The sequence below is a fragment of the Prionailurus viverrinus genome, chromosome A1, assembly GCF_022837055.1.
Source record: "Prionailurus viverrinus isolate Anna chromosome A1, UM_Priviv_1.0, whole genome shotgun sequence".
Classification (NCBI taxonomy): domain Eukaryota; kingdom Metazoa; phylum Chordata; class Mammalia; order Carnivora; family Felidae; genus Prionailurus; species Prionailurus viverrinus.
Window position 1 is genome coordinate 191,225,877 of NC_062561.1, and position 22,888 is coordinate 191,248,764.

Genomic DNA, 22,888 nt, shown 5'->3' on the forward strand with positions numbered 1-22,888 from the left:
TTCTCTCAAGGGGTAAAGTGGTATAACTAGATTTCTGTGAGGCTTCTGAGGAGTAAAGAGAGCCCATAGTTCATGTATTCACAACCTCTTAAGGTACTCCTGGACTTTTTACCACAAGGATAAATCAAGTCCCTTCTGATCCAGTAACAGCTCAAACCAAGGATTCTGATGCACCTAGACTTTAATGCTAATGGTTTCTAGGCTTTCTAACTTGATATGCACCATGCACAGACAGCAAGGTACCAAATGGTCTAAAGCCATCTGTCTTAGACACTGCTAACACTGGCTAACCATCACACAAATGACCCACCATCATAAGATAGTCTCTGAAATGAAGCATAAACGCTTCCCAAGTACTAGCACCAACAACCTAAAACGCACGTTCTCCTGGTTGCAGAACCACAGAATCACCTCTATGTATGAAGAACAGCACATGAAATCGTTCTGGGTGTGAAACCCATGTTCCATTGCTTGATGCCTTGTTATCTAACAAATCTGGTGCTCTGGAGAAGAGGTGTGTCCCATGAACTATCTTCGGAACGGATTCCCATGTCTAGAGATTACTTTGAAGAACCTAAATTGGATGTTCAAAAATAAGTACTATTCCTACCAACTGTCCTAAGCCCAAATCCCTGGAGAATACTAGAAACCAGATTTTGCTGCATTTCTGCAACATAGGGACCCCTCAGGTAAGCTCGTGGGGGCCTCCAGAACTCTACCATTCTGGCTGTTACTTTCTCTTTTTCTTTCTTTCTCCTGAGGAAGACTTCAGTTATTTTCATAGCAACTTATTATAATGTCCTAGATGATGACATATTTTGAGCAGCACATACATTCTTAGGACCAATTTTTTTTTTCCTTTTGAAATATTTCTACAATAATAAAGAAAAGGCAGTAATTAAAAAAAAAAATGACTTCCCTATAAAACACTGGCATGCTTTATACAATACAGCACATTTACTAAATGTGAATCACTGTCCAAAACTGAACCGATAAATGGGGGCCAATGGGCACATTAGACTGATCACATGGATTTAAAATTATTTTCAGAGCCAGAATTATTATATTGGACAGAAAAGCAGTAAACCAATCCTTATCTGGATATATGAAAATTATATACAAACATGAAAACTCAGCATGTGTTTAAAACAAATCACGTTAGATTTAGTCAGGCACTAGAATGAATGCAAAGTGATATATTCCTTTTGATACCAAACTTTTACTTTACTGGGAAAACCTGGTATCTATTGCAGCTTCTAGCTGAGGACAGAAGGGTAGACAGATGAGGACATCTAACAGGAGAGACTGGTAAAGATGCAGAGGCAGGGGTGCCTGATGATTAAACAAGATAACTATTAATTGGGGAAGTGAGATTTTATTAGACATACTATTTAGAAGATAATTTAGATTAGCAGATTCCAAAGACAATTGCTTGACTTTGTAACATGGAACCTCTCTAAATGCTTATTGCATCTGATCTGGCTCTAAAGAGTATATTTAAAATGCATCTTAAAATAAAAACAAGTAAACGAAACGAAGCATCTTCCACAGATTCCCCTTTGGGGATGTGTCATTTTTAGATGTGCATCTCCCTTTAGTACTATCACATAAACAAACCTCTTGAAAAGTTCAGGGGAATTTTTTCTGATGATCAGAAAAGGATTGGGGCTGGCATTTGTGGGGGAAGCAGCAAAGAAACGTTACTCTTCTTTTACTGAGGATATTCTTCTGAGAACTTCCATTGTCCTTTAGGAGAAAGGAATGGAATATGGAAAATAGTTCCTGAAGATATCACTGCCTTCTGATGACAAGTTCAAAATTACAACAGCCACAGAGATGACTTTCTTATGTAGCACCTACCTTGCTCATAAGACATAGAACTCTTATCGAGCTATGAAATATAGTTAGTAAAAATTACTCATGGCACTTAAACATGTTTAGAGACTTTAAAATGCCTTCCTAAAATTCTCTGTCTCAGTGCCCCGGTGAGGTAGGTGTCTGATGGGAAAAACTGAGGCACAGAGGGGTTAAGTCTGCTCTCCTTTCATTGGCCCAGTGGCCCAGCTAGCAGAAGGACCAGGTGCCCTAACTCCCTAAACATTATTCACCTGCTTCTCAGAAGGCTTATCTAAGTTACACAAAAAATGCAGCAGGGAATTTTTTTTCAAGCATTTTAACTAGTTAGCTACTTCTTATTCTCACTTTGAATGTAAGTTATATAAAATAAAACCAAATATAAACTAACAAAACAAAAAATCAATATTGCCTAACAGTCTGCGTCAAGATGTAGCCTATTCTGTACTGGTGATTGAAAAAGCATATAATATGATTCAAGTAGAAGTATTAGAGAGTACTACAGTGTTCCCATTACTCAAGCCAGGCAGTAAGTAAAGTGTTCCTTATAGATGCCACCCACTGTACTTTGTGAGAACCTCGTTGGCGTGACTTGAGGAAATAAAACTATCACTCCTACTTTGTGGAAAAACCATTCTGAAAGTTAGTCTACACGGGCCAGCCCTCCCCAGAAAGGAAGCTCCCAACCATGTGATGCATATATATTACTGAGTCCATGCAGAACTCTTTGAAGCCAGATATGTAGGTCACAATCTCCTGCCATAAAGCTCACAGGACAGTTCACACTACATACAGAAGGGCAATACAGTGGGTACATGCACTACACCATGCCACACAAGTGAGAGAAAAGGCCAAGAAGCCACCTCATGAGCATCTTATAGTCCCATGTGGCATGCCATTCTCAGAAGCTACCTCTGGTAAGTGGGGAAGACTGATGAATTCCCATATCCCTTTACATACTAAGGAGAGGGATAACAACAGAGTATTCATTGTTGGCTGCTCTAAGCATACCAACTATCCAAAGTTTACATAAGTTAGTGGCTTTCTTTCTTAGTTTTGCAGATATTCAAAGGTAATAAATTACATTTCTTGATAAAGAGAGAGAATGGTGTAGAGCAAAATTCAAAGGTCAGTTACAAGTTGTGGGTGCAGGGCTACAGGGCAATTTATGTTACTACTCTTAGAATCAAATTCATGAGTACTCAGGGCACTAGCTTTTAGAAATGAGAGCATTTTTTGAGGTGTTTTTTTATTCCCATCCTTATAGTGTCTGTGGGATGAATTTAATTCATACCATGACTCCTAATTCAAATGGAAGATCTGGTATTTCGTTTGAGTGTCTAAAGTCAACCATGACACCAAACTGGATGCATATTTCCTCTGTACAGCTTTTGCCTTGATATTAACGCAAACCCCCACCTTCCTAAGGCCTGTGTCCGCTTGAGGGAGCTCATCTTCCAGAGGGCCCAAGCCTGGCTCTATGCTCTGCACATGCAGGACCAGAGGGAATCATTCCAACTCAGAGTTTCACTGGGATACTAGGATACAGCATAGCAGCGGTTCATGCATTTTATTTCTAAGAACCAAAGCTCAAGAGATGCCAAGCTGGTCACTGTGCAAGATGAACCAGCAGGACATTCTCGCCTCGAATGAAAATCTGATTTATGTGTCGAGTGAATACCTGCTGGTAATCCACTTTGGGCTTTCGCTTTTTCTTACGGGGCTGACCCCTGGAAAGGGTGGTAGCCCTGGAAAAGGTACCTCCTGCACTTGACCCTTCTGTCCGTGTAGTCCTCCCTGACATCTCTGACCTGGACTCCTCCCTTGCAGACGCCTGCAGGGAAGAAGGGACGGAGCGGGAACGCCTGCGTGAGCCCCGGTCAGTGTCTCCTCTTCCCCACACCGAAGCTACCTTCCAAGTGGATGTCTGGGAGTATCTGGACAGAGTGGAATCTTCAACTGCAGACTTGGAATCTGCGTCCTTTTTGGAGGAATCTTGAAGTTTTAGGCGATCAAATAGCTAGAAGGAAAGTAATGATAAATATCAGCCTTCTCTTTAGCCGTCAACATCCTTCTTTGAATATACAGAAAAAACACCATATTCATGAATTAGGTTTTATGGACTTCTCACTTTGTAATTTTTAAAAAGCAATGAGTTTTTCTGTGTTTAGCCATAATTCGGGTAAATCAATAAATACGTCAAGAGAAAAGGCACCTGCTTTTTTCTGTGGTATAAAATGGAAAGACTTTTAAGGCTTATAAGAGGTAACTTGCTGCTCAAATAACGTGCAGGCCAGAAGCACAGACTCATTTGTGATTAGCTGAACGCGTGAGAAGAGACTAATGAAGACCCTGGTCCGGGCATACAGAGTGGACAGCAACTGAGCTCTCTCCCCAAGAAAACCTGGTCACCGGGCTCAGTGATCTCAATGTCTAAGATTGAAAGCATGCTGGGTACTCAGGAAGCCAGGGTAAACTGCCTACCCTAGTAAGAGTCAATGAAGAATCCCGTTCATATGCTTTGCCTAGAACAGGTTTTCGGTAGGTCTCATCCACATCGGTAAGTGCCTAGAGAAACAGCCCAAAGGGAAAAAAAGATAAGGCAGAATTAAAAATATTATTTTTACAGCTTCTAGAAAAAACATTTTAAAAAGGAGAATAAACATTGGGGTGCCTGGGTGGCTCAGTAGGTTGAGCGTCCAACTTTGGCTCAGGTCATGATCTCGCCGTTTGTGAGTTTGAAGCCCGCATTGGGCTCTGTGCTGACAGCTCAGAGCCTGGGGCCTGCTTCAGATTCTGTGGCCCCTCCCATGCTCATGCTCTGTCTCTCTTTGTCTCTCAATAATAAATAAACGTTAAGAAGAAAAAATTAAAAAAAAATCCTCCTATGGGTGGAACATAAGTTTTAAAAAAATAAATAAAAAGGAGAATAAACATCTAACTTAGCAGAACTAAACTTAACAAGTGACTGAGCTCTTGGGCAGGAGAAAACGGTAATACCTGGAGCCCTCCGAGTAAGATTTCCAAGCTGCTACCACCATATAAGATAGGTTTCTTCTATGGTAAGGGGCCTTTACAAATGCATGGTAGAGGTTTTTAAATTTCAGTGTGCATATGTATCTAAGAGGCTTATTAAAATATAAATCCAAGGCCACTTCCTAGATATTCTGATTTAGTAGGTCTGGGATGAAGCCAAGGAATTTTCTGTTTTAACCAGAAATTCCATGATTCTGATGTAGGATGCCCTTAGATCATACTTTGAGAAACACTATTCTGCTGCTTCTTTTCCCTCATCAGATTTAGGTCTTACGACAGCAATGAACAGGTATTAACCAGGGTTCCATACAGAACTGTTGGGGAATTCCTGTCTTTGAGAGATGGACCTCAGAGGACAGCTATGTAGGGCCAAATGAGCTCAGGTAGGAGAATTCAGTTTGAAAAGTGTGACTCACCCTACTAATATAAGCTGACGGTATTATTATCATGCCTGTCATCAAAGATGTTCTCTTAAAAACTTTTCCTTCAAAGGTGAAATTATAATAGTAAAGTAGTTTTTCCTACATTTTAGAGATAAGAAAAGTGGCCTCAGAGAAACCATCTTGCTCAGAATCACAGAGCTACCAAGTGGTAAAGCTAGGATTCAAATCCAGGTCTTCTGATTCCACAGTGGTTGAAAAGATGGTGTTAGGAGTCAGAAAGACCTGGGACAACGTTCTAGTACTTCCACTTACTAACAGTGTGATCTGGGCCAATCATTCAATATCTCTAGCCTCAATTTCTTCATTTGTAAAATGGAACAGTAACAGACCTTGTTCACTGAGATACTATATTATAAATCCTTAGTATACTGTACAGCAAATAGGAAGTACTTAATAAATAGTCAGCAACTATTATACTTATCCAGGAGAATGCATGGAGGAAGATAAAACACAGGAAAAAGAAAAGTTAGAGATGGAAGACCATATGAAAAGCCTGGTGGTTCCTATTTTAATTGCTTGTCTCATAGCATAATTGTGCCATAATCTATCTCTTCCCTCCTACGAATGTCTGGTAAACAGACAGTAAGCCTCTAGGAGTGTGGGGGCGCATGTACTCCATAAGGAAACACCATGCAAAGTGCCTTGCTTGTTAGTATGTCTGCTTCCCCTCTATCTTTATCTATCTTCCCAAATGCTATAAAGTGAAAGTTCCTTTCTGAAATTTCTGTACCTAGCACTGTGGTAAAGTACCAGCCAAAGTGGAAAATCAATAAATATTTTGAAATGAATGAAAGAATGGTTAGTAGGAAATTGACATAGAATTACTAAACAGATAAAATAAATCCTTATTCCTTAAGCACAAATGACATTTGGGACCAGAGAATGGTTTGCTGCTGGGGGGCTATTTTTTGTATTGTAGGATGTGCTGCAGCACCTCTGGCTGCTACCCATTAGATACCAGTAATACTCCATGCCATGGTTGTGACAATTAAAAAAACGTACCCAGACAGTGCCAAATGTCCCTAGGAGGGAAAGAAGGGCAAAACTGCCCTGCTTGAGGGGCGCCTCGGTGGCTCAGTCGGTTAAGCATCTGACTTCGGCTCAGGTCATGATTTCATGGTTTGTGGGTTTGAGCCCTGTGTCGGGCTCTCTGCTGTCAGCACAGAGCCCACTTCAGGTCTCTGTACCCCTCTCTCTGCCCCTCCCCCACTCACACTATCTCTCTCTCAAAAATAAATAAGCATTAAAAAAATTTTTTTTTTAATTGCCTTGGATGAAAGCCAATGCCTTAAAGAAAAGGAAGCAGTAAAAAGAACTTTTTTTATTGTTGATCAAGAGAATGCAAAAATTCTAGTTTTTCTAGGAAGTCATTTTATAGGTTTTCCTAAATAAAATTACTCAGGTCATTTAGACATATAAAAGATTTAATCCTTAGGAGCTCTCCAGCCCTTTGAGAAAGGCTTAATTACCATATTCCAGAACTTGTCAAATGCGACGAGGAAGCCTGTACAGACGCCACGAAGACCCTTGAAAGTGCGAATGTGAACGTTCACCTTCACCCCCTCCCGGATACAACGATGGAGCTCACCCAGAGGGCTGCCTTCGTGCACTGAAACAAGACAAGAGCAGACAGCATAATGTAAACATCTGCCTTCATTCTCAGAATTAGCAACCAAGACCAGCCAACCATCTCCAGCAACACCAGGCAACATGGTGCAGTGGCAACCTCACTATGGAAATGAGAAGGCCCAATGGGCAGCATGGTTAGTATGGGCAACACACTGAAGTAAGACAAGATTCCACCAGGATGAGGATAAAACATACATATGGCTGTCACCCGAATGTTTCACTAAGTGTATATCCCATGCTCTATGATGTCATTGATTCTAAGATGCACCATTATTTAAAAACATTTGGGGGGGGGGGACCCACATTAAATGTACACATCAGCAGCAAAATTCTTCTCAGTTCTGTGCCTGGTTAAGACAACTTTTTAAAAGATAATTCTCATGAACCACATATCCAGCTTGACTCTTCAAAAAACCAAAAATCTTGTTCATATGTTTAAAGGAAACAAACCATGTAACACATCTGCCCTTAAACACGTGCAGTCCTCTAACGAGAGAATGGACTTTTGGCCCCCATCTGAGATACTCCATGGACAAGCTCTCTGGAGCCACTAGTGTTCCAATGGACACCATATTTACACTAGACGGAAGAGACCTGGTTTCAGTCCAAGCCTGTTGACAGAAAGGCACCTGCTGGGCATTAGGCTCGTAGGACATTGCAGATAAGCATCACGTAAAAAGAGAATGACGATTCATGGGAAGAATGCTGGGACTATAAATTGCAGCCTTTATGATGATGGATTCTCTTTCTCAGGGCTTGTGAAGAGGGATGAATTTTATTTTTATTACTTCATGTTAACTTAGCCTTCACAATATGATGGCTATACGATATATATAAAACCTCCCAAAAGAAAACCACATGTCCAATCACACACTTACACTCACACTCACACATAGTCTTTGTCTTTCCCTCCCAAGTTTGCAAGGCATAATTCTTTGGAGATTGATTCTTGCCATCAATAGTAAACACAAAATCTCTGTTTTGTTTCTAGTAGTATGAAAGAGAACAAGAGTCCTGCCCTTCAGTTTGGAAAACTAAGCTGGTTACTCCTGACCTCTTTATCCCTCACTCATGGATCAGCTTATACATCATGGCAGTGATAAATTAATAAAAGAAAATACTCTGAAGAAAGTGACCTAGCCAATGAGAAGTAGGAGCTTATGTCAGATTGAAGATTCAGCAAGAAGGCACAGTTGAAGGCAATGTGGCAGAGACAGAGGCTCTGGAAAGGAATGTGAGAGTTTTGGTCTGGCCTCATCATCTACCTTACCTGTAGCAATATTTTAAAATTCCTTGAATGTTTGAGTAACTTTTTCTCTACAAGTCTGACTTTCCTCATTTGTAAAATGAGGTTAGACTAGTTAACTTCTAGATTCATTTGAGAATAAGTCTCTATAATTCAGTATTTTAGAAACCTGGATTAGTTTCTTTGCCTATACACATTCACTGCTTCCCCCGTCCCCATATGTGTTTCCACAAACAGTGGAAAGACCACTCTTTTCCTGACTTGTAAAAAAATAGAGAGGTATGACTTTTACCCCTGAACCCCCACATAAGAGAAAAGAGACAAGCACATATCTTAACAACAGTTTCTTATTCTAGCTAAACAAATGACAAACTCAGGTCTTTCAACTCTCATATCTGTACTCTTCCCTTGATTTTTTTTCTTCCAAAGATTTATTAATAAGGTGTAATTCCAGGGAGCACTTCATTCCTGTGTGATCAAAAATACATTACTAGCACCACCTATCAGAGCAAACTACCAAGGCAAAAATTCTGAATCGGAACGCACACTCTGAATCTCTTTCCAGCAGTCTAACAAACTCCAAATATGAACCAAGCTTCTAAAATTTAATACAACAACAAAAAGATATATATGCCTTATCTTTGAAGTTATTCTTCCAGATCTCCTTCTCCACTGCTACTATTCTTAGGCCTCAACCTTCTAAGTCCCAGTCATTTTTTTTGAGTTTTTTTTTTTTTTTTAATGTTTACTTATTTTTGAGAGAGAGACAGTGAGAGCTAGGGAGAGGCAGAGAGAGAGAGAGAGGGAGACATAAAATCCGAAGCAGGCTCCAGGCTCTGAGCTGTCAGCCCAGAGCCCGACAAGGGGCTCGAACCCACAAGCTGTGAGATCATGACTTGAGGCGAAGTCGGACGCTTAACCGAATGAGCCACCCAGGCGCCCCTAAATCCCAGTCATTTTAAATTCTATTCTTCTCCCTACTTGTGGCCACACTAGGCTCAGACAATGGATTCTCAATAAGTATGACCTGTCTTTTCCTTTCTTTTCCCACAACCAATACAGCCCAGAGTCTTATGGGATGGTTGGTTCACTACAACAGCCTCTGAGGTCCCCTCACTCCCATCCTCCCTAGCCATCATCATCACCAATTACTGAGCACTCCCTATGAGCCAGGCCCTGGGGTAAGGTTAACTTTATGTATGTTATTTAATCCTCACAACTTTAACACACAGGCACTATTATTTTGCCCTACTTTCTAGATGAGAAAAACGAGGCTCAGAAATGTTCATTTGAATTAGTTTTTCAAGGTTACTTACGCAGTAAACAGCTGAGTCAACACCCAATTCGGGTACGTTATACATACATCCTGCCCTGGAGCTTTTAATTATGACAGCCTAAAACAATAATAACCACCACAACAACCTACAACAATCACAGGGACATTTAACAATCACTGAGCATTTCCCCATGTACTACTGTGGTAAACGCTTTGAATAGATTAGCTAACTGAGGCCCCAAAGAGTTTAAGTGACTTGCCTCCGTAAAACAGCTAGAAAGTGGAGGAGCTAGTGTTCATGTTTAAAACTAAAAAAGCCAGCAGTCGAACCCCTGCATCTGTGGTCTATACACCGTCCCCCACCAAATACATTTTACTACTAGAAATTAAACTATGAGAAACATTGCCTTAAAAGTGTTTACTTAAGAATATACACCATGGTCCCCACTATCTATCATAACAAAGTTAGAGAGAAACCCTTTGGTCTTCAAAATGTTTTAATACATCCTTCTCTGGACCCAGATTCTGTTCTCATTGTTCTAGACACACACCGTCTGCCTCACTTATGTGGTACTCTCCACTCACCAAAAGAAGTAAGCAGAGAAACATGAGAATGTACTCCCCTGTTCCCTCACTTGAGATTAGCATGATGGCCCTGGCACATAGTCCCTGGAGTTGGACAAACCGAGTTGCAAGCTAACTAGCTATGTAATCTTGGGCAAGCAGTGATGCTCAACAAGCCTCATTTAAAAAGTAGTATCTAAGGGTAAAGTAAGATACGAAGCATCTACAGGGCTTCGCAAACTGCACAGCACTCGCCCACTAAATAACTGCAGCCATAATTAGCAACAATAAAATTATCTCCTGACTTAAAAAGGGACTGTTTGGGATGATGGATTTGTTCTGTATCCTTATTGTGATGGTGATTTCATGACTACACATTTGTCAAAACTCACTTTAAAATGGTGAATTTTGCCACATACAAATTATACTTCAATAGCCGAACTTTTAAATAATTACTGTCATCCCTAACCATGCCCTTCTTTAAATTCACTTCAAGACCTGAAGACAACCTTTTATAGGAACTCTGTCTGAATAAACTTAATCTTACCCACGCTTCTGTACTTTTCTTGCTTTCTGAAGCTCATCAGTTCTTTGTCACGTCTACCCATCTCTATCATGTACACCCAACCGTTTCCAGTGGAGTGATAAAAATTTTCAGTGCCTACGGCACACTCTGAGATCTTGATTGCAGGCACATATTTAATTGTGGAAAGCCAACAAAGCTGGTTTTCATGCTCTGTCATACTAATATAACAGAGTACTCTGTAGGTAAAGCCAAAACCAGTCGCCATACAGAAGTATGTCTTTTCTTTGACAATATCAGTAGCAAAGCCACAACTGGCAAAACGGAAATAAATGTTACAATCTGAGAGTTGGAGAGCATTTCAAAGATCTGATAGTGGCAAAACAAGGTCCCCAGCTACTCTTATTTTAGCTACATGCACACTCTGTCTTTGTGTTATCCTCCGGGAAGCAGGCTGGGGTGCACCCTGGCTTGGCCAAGAATGCTCTAGCACTGTCACAGTAAATGATCTGACCAAGACCCAGCTAACAGCACACAGCTTTTCAGGATGTTTTTCTCTTTACAAACACATTTCTAGGAATGAAACAACTCGCTTAACACAACCTTCCACTCCAAAGCCAGTGATTTAAAAATGTTACAATTTAGCTATCAGGATACAGATGCTTTGAACGGCTAACTAGGTCATTGTCTTCCCTGGCAGATGTGAGAACTGCTTGCCAGATGACAGAAGACATAACCCTGGCTTGTTTTCATTCCACTGGTGGAAGACCTAATTCACACATTAGCAGCCTTGCTGTTTACAGATCTCCAAGGATCTATTAGGCTCCAAGAGATTCCCTTGTGCCATTCACACCTTCAGAACTTAAAATAACTTGCGCATATGGTAACAGGAGCCTGACAGACCCAGTCCTGCACCCATCCTGGCAGGGTGGCGGTGAAACAGTGTCTGTATTTTAGTGGCACTGGTGCCTGCTGCATTCCAGCACTTGTGACTTGGGAACGCGAACATACGTGTTTCAAGACCGCACAGCCCTTCTCCTACGACCCCAGGAGGAGTGTCACTTAGTGTGCGGGGGTTATGAAATTATGTCCCCTGTTCTAACTGCAGGGACAGATCTCCTCACACTCCATCCCGTCATCGCCAGTCCCGCTAACCACTCTCCTTTCCTTAAAATTGGCTGCGCCCCTCCCCTCTGGCTGTGGCGTGCAGCTCCTCCCGGTGATGTCCGCTTTCCAGGCCCCACCACCTTTCCAGACGCCCATCACCCTCGTGGTCGTAGCCCCTCGTTGCGGGCTCCGCATCACCTCTGCAGCCACTTGCATGGACCCCGTTAGAGCCCCTCCTTGTTACCTCTACAGCCTTCCCACTCTGCCCCCACCGCTCTCCCTCACCCGTCGGTACTCCAGAAGACCTTCCTTCCCCACGCCCCCCCTTCCCCACATTATTCAAGGAGAACCTCCTCACGGCCGCGGATGATCTCTGCAACCTTCATCAAGACCCTCTCCCTCAGGCGCGCAGACCCGCCCCAAGCCCCTAGCACCCTGCAAACGCCCCCTCGGCCGCCACCTTCCGGGCAGCGGGCCTGGCCCTCGGCCCCCGCCCCGCCCCGCTCCGCCCGCGCCCGCCGGACTCACAGGGCATTCGCGTGAGCACGTTGCGCGGCGCCTTCCTGCTCCGACCCGGACCCCGCCGGCGTGCCCCGGCGGCCCCGTCCCCTTCCTCCTTGGCCACCATGAGGCGACGGAGGCGCTGGATGCGCTCGGGGTCTGGGGCCGGGGCGTCCAGGCGGCGACGGGTTCTAGCCGAGGGCCCGGCAGAGGCGGCGGGCACCCCTGAGCCCGCGGCCGCGCCCCGCGCCCGCCCGCGCCCGCCGCCCCGGACCCCGGTCCTGAGGAAGCTCTCGTACTCGGCCAGGTTGTTGAAGCAGGGCGCGTTTGGGTAGGGTATGGGCGGCAGGCGGGGCGCGTACAGGGCCAGCAGCGGGTCGAAGCTGTCAGAGCTGACATCCAGCCGCGGGCTGGGCGGGCGCGCGGGGCTCCCGGCGCGAGCCGACCTCGCCCCCCGCTCCCGCTCCTCCATGTTTGAAAGGCCCGCAAGCCGAGGCCGATGGGAAGAAGGAGCGGGGCCGCCAGAGGGCGGCACTGCGCAGCCGCGGCTTGGGGTTGCACTGCGCCGGCGCGGCCACCGGGAGGCAGCATCTGTCCGCTCTCGGCGCCGAGCAGCCGGCCTCCGCCTGGGCGCTCGGGTAACAGGTTCATCTGCTTGAATGCAGTGTTTCCCCATTTATATCATTATCACTTAGGATGTTTGTCAATACTCCAGATTCCCCGGGGGTGGATCCTGGAACCAGCATTCTAACAAGCTTCGCTAGGCGTTTGTCTGCTCTCTGGAACTGTAGTATACTCGTAGCTTGCGCTGGTGGGAAGAGGCTGGAAGAGGGCAATCAGAGTCCCGTTTTGCATGCTAAATTTTACTGGGGGCTAGCCTACCCGGACTCAAATTATTTAGCTTCTTTGGGTCTTTACATTCTCACCTGAAATGTAATAGAAATAGTACCTAACCCACAGAATTGTCCTAAGAATGAAGAGATACTGCATAGAGAGCATATAAATGCTTTCTCCTAACTGGTACTGGTTAAGTGGACAACGAAGCTGTGAAGGATGGATGGATCCCGGTCCTCCATTTCCTAAACCCTATGCAAAAAGTAATTTACATTAACACCTGAGAGACCTTAGTATTAAAGAAAATTCATTACATCATAGATTTTCTAAGCATCCCTTAGGCAAGTGGAGGAAACCAGGATCCAGCTCTTGGAGGAAAGGAAGATGGAAGATTTCCAAGACCCAGTTGTACTTATTTTATTACTTTTAATTTACATCCAAGTTGGTTAACATATAGTGTAATAATGATTTCAGGAATAGAATTTAGTGAGTCATGACTTAAGTATAACACCCAGTGCTCATCCCAACAAGTGTCCTCCTTCATGCCCCTTGGCCATTTAGCCCATCCCCACCCAAAACCCCTCCAGCAACCTTCAGTTTTTATAGCTTCTGTTCAGCAAAAACATTTTTGCTTTTTGCTATTAAATGATAGTCTAGGGGCGCCTGGGTGGCTCAGTGGGTTAAGTGTCAAATCTTGATTTCCACTCAGGTCATGATCTCACAGTGAGACCAAGTCCTGCTGTTAGCACAGAGCCTGCTTGGGATTTTCTCTCTACACCTCCCCCACTCATGCTTGCTCTTTCAAAATATTTAAAAAATAAAATAAGGTGATAGTCTACACAGAAGGCCAGGTATTACCCTCTCATCCAGCACAGCCAAGGTGTTTCCAGTTACCTACAAGCCATGCAAATCACTTTCCTAATTGCCACTTCCCTACCAAACTATCAACTAGTGTTAATTCTATACTAGTTCTTTTTGTGTATGTCTTAACGTTTCTTTAAGCTATGCGAAGCCCAAGAGAATGCATTCTTTACCTTAGAGAACACAATGAAAATTAACATACAACTGTGAAATATATGCTGGAACAAATACGTGTGGCAACAAAGAAACACCATCGCTACAGGTTAAGTTATGGCAAGAGTATGAAACATACATACCTTTGCTCAAAACTTGAGAACAAAAAACAAAGCTGTAAACTGCTAATTCAACAAATGCTTGTCCCTCTATCGTATGACAAAATTGAGCCTTTGTATCACATAGCACCCACAGAAAGCACATTTCTTTGGGTGGTTTTGTCCTGAAAGTTTGTACTTTAATGTCCACTTATCACGTACCATTGTTACATTCGCCAGTCCAGAGCTACATTACCTTATTGCCTGACTTGACCTATCACAGGATACCGAGGGCCTTACAGCCCAAAGTGCCACAGATCACCCACCATAGGCATCAGAGGCCTTTGGGGTTAAAAATAAATGAGCAAACCTCAAATCTTCATCGGGGCGTGCTGGAAAAGGAATGTAAAACAAGCATTCCAAGTAAATTTTTGTATGTAGAACTCTGTGAACCACCGCGGTGATGAAGGTATGTTTATCCTGGCTTACGTAAAGACATATATACAAAAGTTGGATTCATACACTGTATTTGTATGAGAAAAATAAGTGGAAACGTAGGCCAAGGGAGTTGAAACCTTTATTTTCTCAGAGATTTTTATCAATTACCAAACATGCACCATATTTCTTCCTGTGCAGTGAGTACATGAAGGGAAAAAAATGATTCCAACAGATGGAGTATCAATTAGCGGAGGATGAGACCAGCCGTTGCCTTCAAAAATACATTTTCTTCGTGGCTGTGAAGTCTGCGATGCAAGACCAGGCACTAAAATGTAGACTGCCTCTTAATTCCTACTAGAGCCAAATAATTTTCCTCTGAAATATGAAACCAGGACAGCAGGCAATGGGAGTTCTCTCACCACCTACCCCCACTTGAGGGGGACCCCTCGCTAGTGGTGGTTCTCGAAATTACTGCTGCTGTCCTCCGCTCTTCCTCCCCCGTCTGCAGCTGGAACTGACCCATCTGCAGCTGGAACTATTAGGTGTCCTCTGACACCTGCCACTTGTGACCCCAAGGGAAGTGCTAATTCAAATGCCAGTGTTCTGATTACATAGAGGCTACCTGAGAATCCTTTTCAGGAATCCAATAGGAAGGGGACTTTTAAAACTGAAGTATCTAGAGAAAATGGACTAAATGCTTCTCCCTTCTTATTCATTCATTCTCACACATTTTCTTTCTTTCATATATACACATAATTCCTTTTCTTTTTAGAAAGAGATTAAGTGGCCTTGGAAATACCCCTGGCAAGACGACGATCATGCTGACAACTCCACAAAATCAATCTATGGAATATTCATATAAAGACATCCAAACTACTACTCATTTGTTCAGCCAAAGGTGCCAACTTGGTAACTGGCACAAAGCGCTCATTCTCCCTGGAATTCCTGAATTCAGAGGCATCTGCAGTCATCAACCCATTACTTATCTCCAGGTCAAAGTACACGGGTAAGAAAGGTGGCTTTAAAGGTCAGTGGATTCTGTAGTTAAGAACAGGTGGCTGAAGAGTAAAGTTTGGGTTCATCATCTACCATAGGTGGAAAGAGCTGGACACGTTTTTATAAGATTTATGCCACAATGTAAAAATGATTCATTCTGCAAAGCATAAAGTAGTTCTTGCTTTATAAAAATAGGACCACAATTTTTTTTTTTAAATGCACTTCTACAGAAGGAACCATGTTCCAATACTGCAAAAAAAATGTTCTACTTAAAGCAGAACAAGATAACCACCCCCATACATCCCTTCTTTTCCTGGTCCCTTTCCAGTCAGTCATGTTATTCCTGGCACACTGTTCTTGGTAGTAAGGATCCTAGGGCCACCTGCTGCCAGGAAACTTAGGGGTCTTGCATGGTTAAGCATGCCAGGACTGAAAAGCAAAGGATCAGCTGTCTTCATCTAGGATCTCTGGATGTTCCTTCCAGAAAGCATCCCCAATAATATCGCAATATAAAGGCACTGGCTTAATCCTGGTCCGAGTCACCGCCATCTTTTTTCCTTCTATTTCTGCTGGCAGCTTGACTTCTTTTGTTGTGACTTCACCCACCTACAGATAAAAGTTAACATATTAACACTGTTAATTGGGTTTGGGAGAGTAGAGGGGGATATGCAGGAAGTTGACTTATTTTATATACTTCCGACAAACATTTTTCAGGTAGATATACAAATACATATCTCAACATACATGAATTTGTTTAAAAACTTTTAAAAAGTTGCTATATTCTGAAAGAAGGTCTTAGGAACAAAGGAGTAATTCCATGTTCCTTATTAACAATAAATATAGAATTAAAGGTTTTTTTTTGTTTGTTTGTTTTTTTGCTTCTCTCATCTGCATGAAGAAGTATCCAAGTCTGTGCTAAAGAGCAAATGTGGTTTTAAAATACTAATAAGCTGAAGCTGCCAGTGGGGAGGACTAATTCTTAAGGTACCCCTTAACACCCGAAAACATTCATTAAAAAAAAAACAACTAAATGAAGGAAATAAATTTAGAGAAATCATTATGCTCAGAAGCTGGCACAGAGAGAAAATATTGGTAAAATTAAGAATTTAGGTAAAGGTACAGAATATTAAAGTATGAATATCTAGGGAATCTCAAGAACATTCTCCAAGTGGTAGAACGCTCATATACAATGTTTCCCTATGCCTCATATTATAGTTGTCATGGGACGGGTGGACCACTTAATGATATTATCCAGTGTGGAAGAAAGTATTTTTTAAATGTTATATGAATGCAAAAATCCTTCTGTCTGCAGTGTACTCTGTTATGGGGTTTTATTTGATTTGGAGAGCTTATGACACAGGAAAATAAATGAACTAATTCTAAAATCTGTGATTCTGCTTATAAAGAGAAATTCCAGACAACAAAGACCACTAACAAACTGACAAAATTAGTAGCACTGACTGACAAAAAAAGCATCCAAAATAATATATAGTATCTCATTTAAAAAAGATCTAATTCATGTTAATCAATGGAGTCACATCTTTATACATGTGGTAAGGGACACAAAGTTTGGGATGGGCACAGGCTCTCTTCTTTCTGACCTCCATTTTAATTTGGACACAACAGCATTACCTTCTGCCATATCAACACAGTCCCTTTCCTATACATCAGTGGCTCATTATTGTAGTTGATGTTGAATTCAGAAAACAAAATCTCATTCTTGTCTGCTGCAAGAGTTCCCTGAGAAAATAAAAAAAAGATATAAAAAGATTTTTATGTCTGCTCTCTGCCCTCACCCTACCTATCCATTCCACCCTCTATCTAAATTTCCACAAACAAAAAAGTGGAAGGGTTTTACCAAATATCTTATAGATACTAATGAATTTCAATTGTAAGAGCATTTTAAATCTTATTTAGATGTCTAAATTCATAAAACTGTCTTCTGTAGCAAACAATTGGCTACAAAAGTCACAACTGGGATGGGGTGACAGGAAAGAGTACTATTCTGTACTACGTAATGTATGTTATCTTATTTGACCCTCATTACCATCTCCATTTTAGAGAGGACTCTGAAGCTTAGAAAGATTATATAAATTGCCTAAGGCCAAAAGCTGCTTTTATTCTTATAAGAATCAAAATCTAAACTCAGCTCTTCCAAACTCGGGATAGATCTACCAATATGCCAATTATTATTGCTATCTCTAAATCTTCACCATTACTGTTAATGACAAACATGTATTGTGTAATTATAATGTGCCAGGCATTATATTAAGAGCCATAACAACACATCACCTCATTTCAGTTAGTCATCCCATAAGTAGCACTGGTCATCTAATGATGAACGCCAGTGTTTATTATGGTTTATGTGCTTCATGCCATTTAATTCTCACAATAAACCTATGCAGTGGGAACTGTTACTTCTTACATCTTACCTATAAAGAACTAAGGCAGAGAGGATAAAATTAAATAGAAGTCCCCGAGTACAATTATTTGACTTCCAAAGCCTATGCTCTTAACAATACACGCACCCAGCAGGGAATGACAATGATAAAGATGCCAAGTGGGACTGATGAAAAAGAGCATGTGCCCTGTCTAAAGAAGGCAACCAATATGCAGCCCCAGCCACGCACTACCACGTGGGAATGTAGAGCCAGTGTCACCAATTCCATTTTCTAGCTGAGGACACTAAGACTCAGGGAGAAGCAGTAACTCATCTGGGGTCACAGAATAAGCAGGTAGCAGAGCTGCTACTAGTAAGATCTTTATATCCTTTCAAACCAAAGCAGTAGAGAGCTTTAAAAGAATACAAAATGGCATGGGAGAGTGTACAGAAAACCAACCCCAGGTGAGTATTAATGCAGTTAAGACCTTATACCTGTAATCTCTCTTGGGCTTGTACTGGTGTTAGTCCAGACTGTTGTACAAGTGCCCAGAAAACTGTATTATAAAGATTATTGACGTGACCTGTGAGGAGAAAAAGAGTAGCACTGTTTATACAGATATTATCTTTATGCAATACTCATGTTTCGAAGAACATTAGAACTCCACCTCTCTGGGGCACCTGCGTGATTCAGTCAGTTAAGCGTCTGACTTCGGCTCAGGTCATGATCTCACAGCTTGTGAATTCGAGCCCCACATTGGGCTCTGTGTTGACAGCTCGGAGACTAGAGCCTGCTTCAGATTCTGTGTCTCCCTTTCTCTCTCTGCCCCTCCCCAACTCTCTCTCTCTCTCTGTCTCAAAAAATAAACATTAAAAAAAAAAATTAAAAAAAAAAAAAAAAAAAGAACTCCACCTCTCTCCTCGAAAAGGAGAGAGATCTCGGAGACATTAAGTGATTTACCCAGAACCATACACTGGGAAGATGGGGGGGAAGTGGTCAAGTATAAACAAACTTATTACCTAGAAGTTTTATTCTCTCATTTCACTTATGCTGTGTATAAACTGGTTAACTTACACATTAAACTTAGGAATACTTTCAAAGTTATTTTAGATTAATCCTAGCTCTTTTCCAGTTTTTCTGGGAAAATCAAGATACACCAAATAAGTAAGTCTCACAAACATGTCATCATAGTTGTGTAAGGCAGGAGTCACAATTCAAACACCCACTGAGGCCACCATGAACATAAATGCATAAAGCAGAGTAGGTGACCCATGGGGAACAAGAGAGAATGGTACAGTTTATGGCACATTGGCTTCTGTGTGTGTGTGTATACATATATATAAAGGCAGCAGTCACTACATAGGTAATATCTAATACTAAGTGGGAATGTAGACCTAGTATTACCAGGTCTCCTGATTTTTCCCAAAAAAACTGGAAATCGGGAACATTTACATGAATCTCCCAATTTTTCAATTGTTTTCAACTAATTAAAAAAATACAAAATACTGCATTTAAACAAAATACACATGTGCCAAACCTATATCAAATCACCACCTCTAATATATGGAACTGGTGGTTTAACTACATCTGTTTATTTGATTTCACTTACAATCTGCTTGCCGCCAACTGAGGTAGTCCTTTAAGGTCTGGTTGTTAGGATACACTATGACTCTTCCATCAAAGCCTGGGGGATACAGAAGGGGCTGGTCCTCAAAGTAATCTCGCCAATAAAACACATAGCTGGAGGCAAACTGGGAAGCCACATGGGTCATGAACTTACTTGCAGAAGTAAGGCACATTGGGTGGAGCAAGAAAAAAGAAAATACATGATATTAATTCAAAACCATGATAGAGCCTGTGTGTGCAACAGAGTGATTATACAAAGTGTCCAGCAAGCCAAGAGATAAAATGTGCTGGGCCAAGAAAAACTAAGCAGCCCGCCTCTCTTTCCAGTCCAATAAGTAACTTACTAATATTGATTTTTTGTATGTAGGATGTTATGTGAATTTATGGTTAAAGAGGGTTTGTGTGTGTGTGTGTGTGTTTTAGCCTTGGAAGGAAGAGAACCATTGTTTTAAAAAAGGCAATTCATTATATGCTTTGTTTTCTGTGACAGTTTCGATATATTGCCAAATGAAATATCAAATTTGTCTATTTTGAGATCCTTCTTAATTAAAAATTTAAGCAATATTGTAAAGCACATATAGGCTGTTCTTGGCTAAAGCCAACCTAGGAATTATTAATATTATTATATTCTAACGGTGTCTGTTTCTAGTCTTAATGTTCAGTGCCAGATCTATGTAGAAGCTAAGGTGATGAGGAATGAAGCAGAAAGAATCAGATAAAGAGGCTTATGTAATGCTCACATAAAAGATAAAAGTACAGGGGCGCCTGGGTGGCTCAGTCGGTTAAGCGTCTGACCTCAGCTCCGGTCACGATCTCGCGGTCCGTGAGTTCGAGCCCCGCGTCAGGCTCTGGGCTGATGGCTCAGAGCCTGGAGCCTGCTTCCGATTCTGTGTCTCCCTCTCTCTCTGACCCTCCCCCGTTCATGCTCTGTCTCTCTCTGTCTCAAAAATAAATAAACGTTAAAAAAAAATTTAAAAAAAAAAAGATAAAAGTACAACAGTCTAAACAGGAAATATACATTCTGCAGTTGGAATATTCCATCTGCAGTCTGTAAGGCACCAATTAAAAAAGGCAAAAACCAAATGCTGACAGGAAATATTCTCAAGAGCTAGGACATGGAATTACCTGGCTCTTCTTTTAAACCAATTGCTTTTCCGCTTGAACACAAAGCTGTACTCATCACTCTGTCCATACGCAATCACAATATCCTCCAGTTCTGTCATTACAGTCTGGGCACATTTGGTCATCAGGTGGAGAGCACGGCTGTCATTAGGTTTTGCAAAGTTGTGTTTCTCAGCAAACCTTTATAGAGGGAAAAGGGCATGAATGGAAGAGAGCTTACAACCTGACTTATTTAAGAAGTCTACTTTATTCTCGCCCTGACCAACTGAGAAAAAGGGGCATAATTGCTAAGTCTCCATTCCCTGTTCTGCGAAACGGAGATAAAGTATACTTACTTCACAGGACTGTTGTGAAGATTAGAGGGAGGTAACAAATATAACTATGCCTGGCTCCTTGGAAATGCTCAACAAGTGATAAGAACCATTATTAAAATAATACTTTTAAGAATTAAATTCCCATCTTTCTGTTACATTTCTTTTTTATTTTTCCTCCCGCGTATGGCTAGTTACTGATAATCAAAGAACATACTATAAAGTATTGCCCACAGCAAGACCTAAAAAGGTCTCTAAGCAGTCTGCCTTCAAATATAACTAACTAAATAGCCGGGCAACTGGCTGAAGAGCTGAAATGCTGCAATGGGGACTGACTTTTTCCACCAGGGCCTTGCTAACAGGTCTTAGCTCAAGGGCGCCGCAGGCCAGCTGCTCATCACAAGAGCACTCGACCTCAGTTTAACTACTCAGACCGCGCCTTCAAGCACCTGGTAGCTAGCGCGTAGGGTGAGGCTCAATGCCACGCGCTCATTGGCTGTCGCGTTACCCGGTAACCAAGAGCTGCCGCCACAATTGGCGTTCCATTCCCCGGAAGCCCTGGGGCACCTTGCTGCCTCAAACCAAACTCGCTCACCGATGGAAATTCCTGCCGTCCAGCCGCACCACCACCCAACAGTGGGCCAGGCAGGTGTCGTCAGCCTCGAAGTTCCGCACGTACTCGAACTTGCTCTTTGCCATGGCCGCCCCCAATTTCAAGCACCGTCTCAGAGTAACGGAAGTGACGGCCCAGCAGTCGCGAACTTTCACATTGCATGCGGACCACATTCGCCCCGCGGAAGGAAGGACCAAGAAAGCCTCGCCCCGGAAGTTCCTGTGTCTCTTAGTGGCCACTCTAGCTGTAGTGGAGGTCCTCATCTCTCTCGCCTCTCCTTGTAGTTCTTAATCCACTTCCGGGCGTGTAAGAAGCGTTCCATTGCACCTTTTGTATTGCACACGGTTGTCAGATTTTCTCCTCCGTCGTGCAGCAAGTCACTTTCACGAAGTGAGATTTTATAAAAATTTTCTTTCTGACCAAGTTTGAAGGTTTAGTTGTGATTTTTTTTCTTTCTAAATAGCATTTATTAACTTGCAGAAAATGTGGGATATACCGGAAAATATAAGAAAATACTTCCTATTTCCCCTCTCCCTTCAAAGCATTGTGAATGGTTTCTTCCAGTCACTTTTCTCTTTGTATTTGTATTTGTACACAGGGAACACACAAAATTGTAATCATACACCTATGCGATTTTTGTATTTTCCACTTAAACCTTGAGCATTTTCCAATGTCATCAAATATTCCAAAGGGTGATTTTAAAAAGAAAAATAGGATTTTCTGACACACGGGCCTACTAAATTAATTTACTCAACTTTTGCACGAAGACCCAACCTTTAATTTCTTTTTGCTGGTAGATAATAGTAACATTAAACCCTAATATTTTTTATGATGCTTTATGATTTATAAAGCTCTTTTGAATTCAGTACTTATTTTTTTATCCTCAAGAAAAATTTTCAAATAATATAAAAGAATATATGATGAAGTCTCTCACTGACTCCTAACTCTATACTTCAGACAATGGCTGTTGCTAGTTACTTGTATATCCATCCAGGAGTAGATAGAAACATATATCTACATCTGTATCTAAATCTCTCAAACTGTTTGAAGGCAACATGAAGAAAGGAAGGATGTGAATGTCATGAATTTATGCCCTGGCTCTGCCACATATTGACTATGTGACCTAACATAAGTTACTTTTTTTCTCAGATTTCCCCTTCGTTAAGTGAAGACGCCAATTCTTCCCTTGCTACCCTCTAAAGTTACTGTGTGAGCATTAGAGAACATGATGGGTAGCATTTGTGGTATGGATGTACAGACACACTGGTATAATAAT

General features: G+C 41.9%; 2 protein-coding genes across 8 annotated transcripts in view; both read right to left on the reverse strand.

Annotated features, from left to right (window-relative positions):
* Nucleotides 1-331: 331 nt before the first annotated feature.
* LSM11 (LSM11, U7 small nuclear RNA associated) lies at nt 332-12,657 on the reverse strand. Its single transcript, XM_047874969.1, has 4 exons — nt 12,207-12,657; nt 6,803-6,942; nt 4,339-4,422; nt 332-3,874 (listed from the first exon to the last, which is right to left on the reverse strand). The coding sequence occupies exons 1-4, from the start codon at nt 12,649-12,651 to the stop codon at nt 3,464-3,466; spliced, it is 1,080 nt and encodes a 359-aa protein (XP_047730925.1). The 5' UTR covers nt 12,652-12,657; the 3' UTR covers nt 332-3,463.
* Nucleotides 12,658-14,685: 2,028 nt separating this feature from the next.
* Nucleotides 14,686-22,888, reverse strand: part of THG1L (tRNA-histidine guanylyltransferase 1 like) — a 32,607-nt gene continuing 24,404 nt past the window's right edge. For 2 of the 7 annotated variants that reach the window (XM_047877566.1, XM_047877567.1), the window contains 5 exons: nt 20,692-20,868; nt 19,550-19,719; nt 18,435-18,523; nt 17,192-17,299; nt 14,686-16,165 (listed from right to left, as the gene is read on the reverse strand). In XM_047877566.1, coding sequence (XP_047733522.1) covers nt 16,004-16,165; nt 17,192-17,299; nt 18,435-18,523; nt 19,550-19,719; nt 20,692-20,868 — 706 coding nt within the window. In that variant the 3' untranslated portion in view covers nt 14,686-16,003. Of the gene's footprint in view, nt 16,166-17,191; nt 17,300-18,434; nt 18,524-19,549; nt 19,720-20,691; nt 20,869-21,023; nt 21,272-21,335; nt 21,537-21,594; nt 21,988-22,888 lie in introns of those variants that run through there. The other 5 variants (XM_047877556.1, XM_047877568.1, XM_047877577.1 and 2 more) reach the window with 5 other exon arrangements.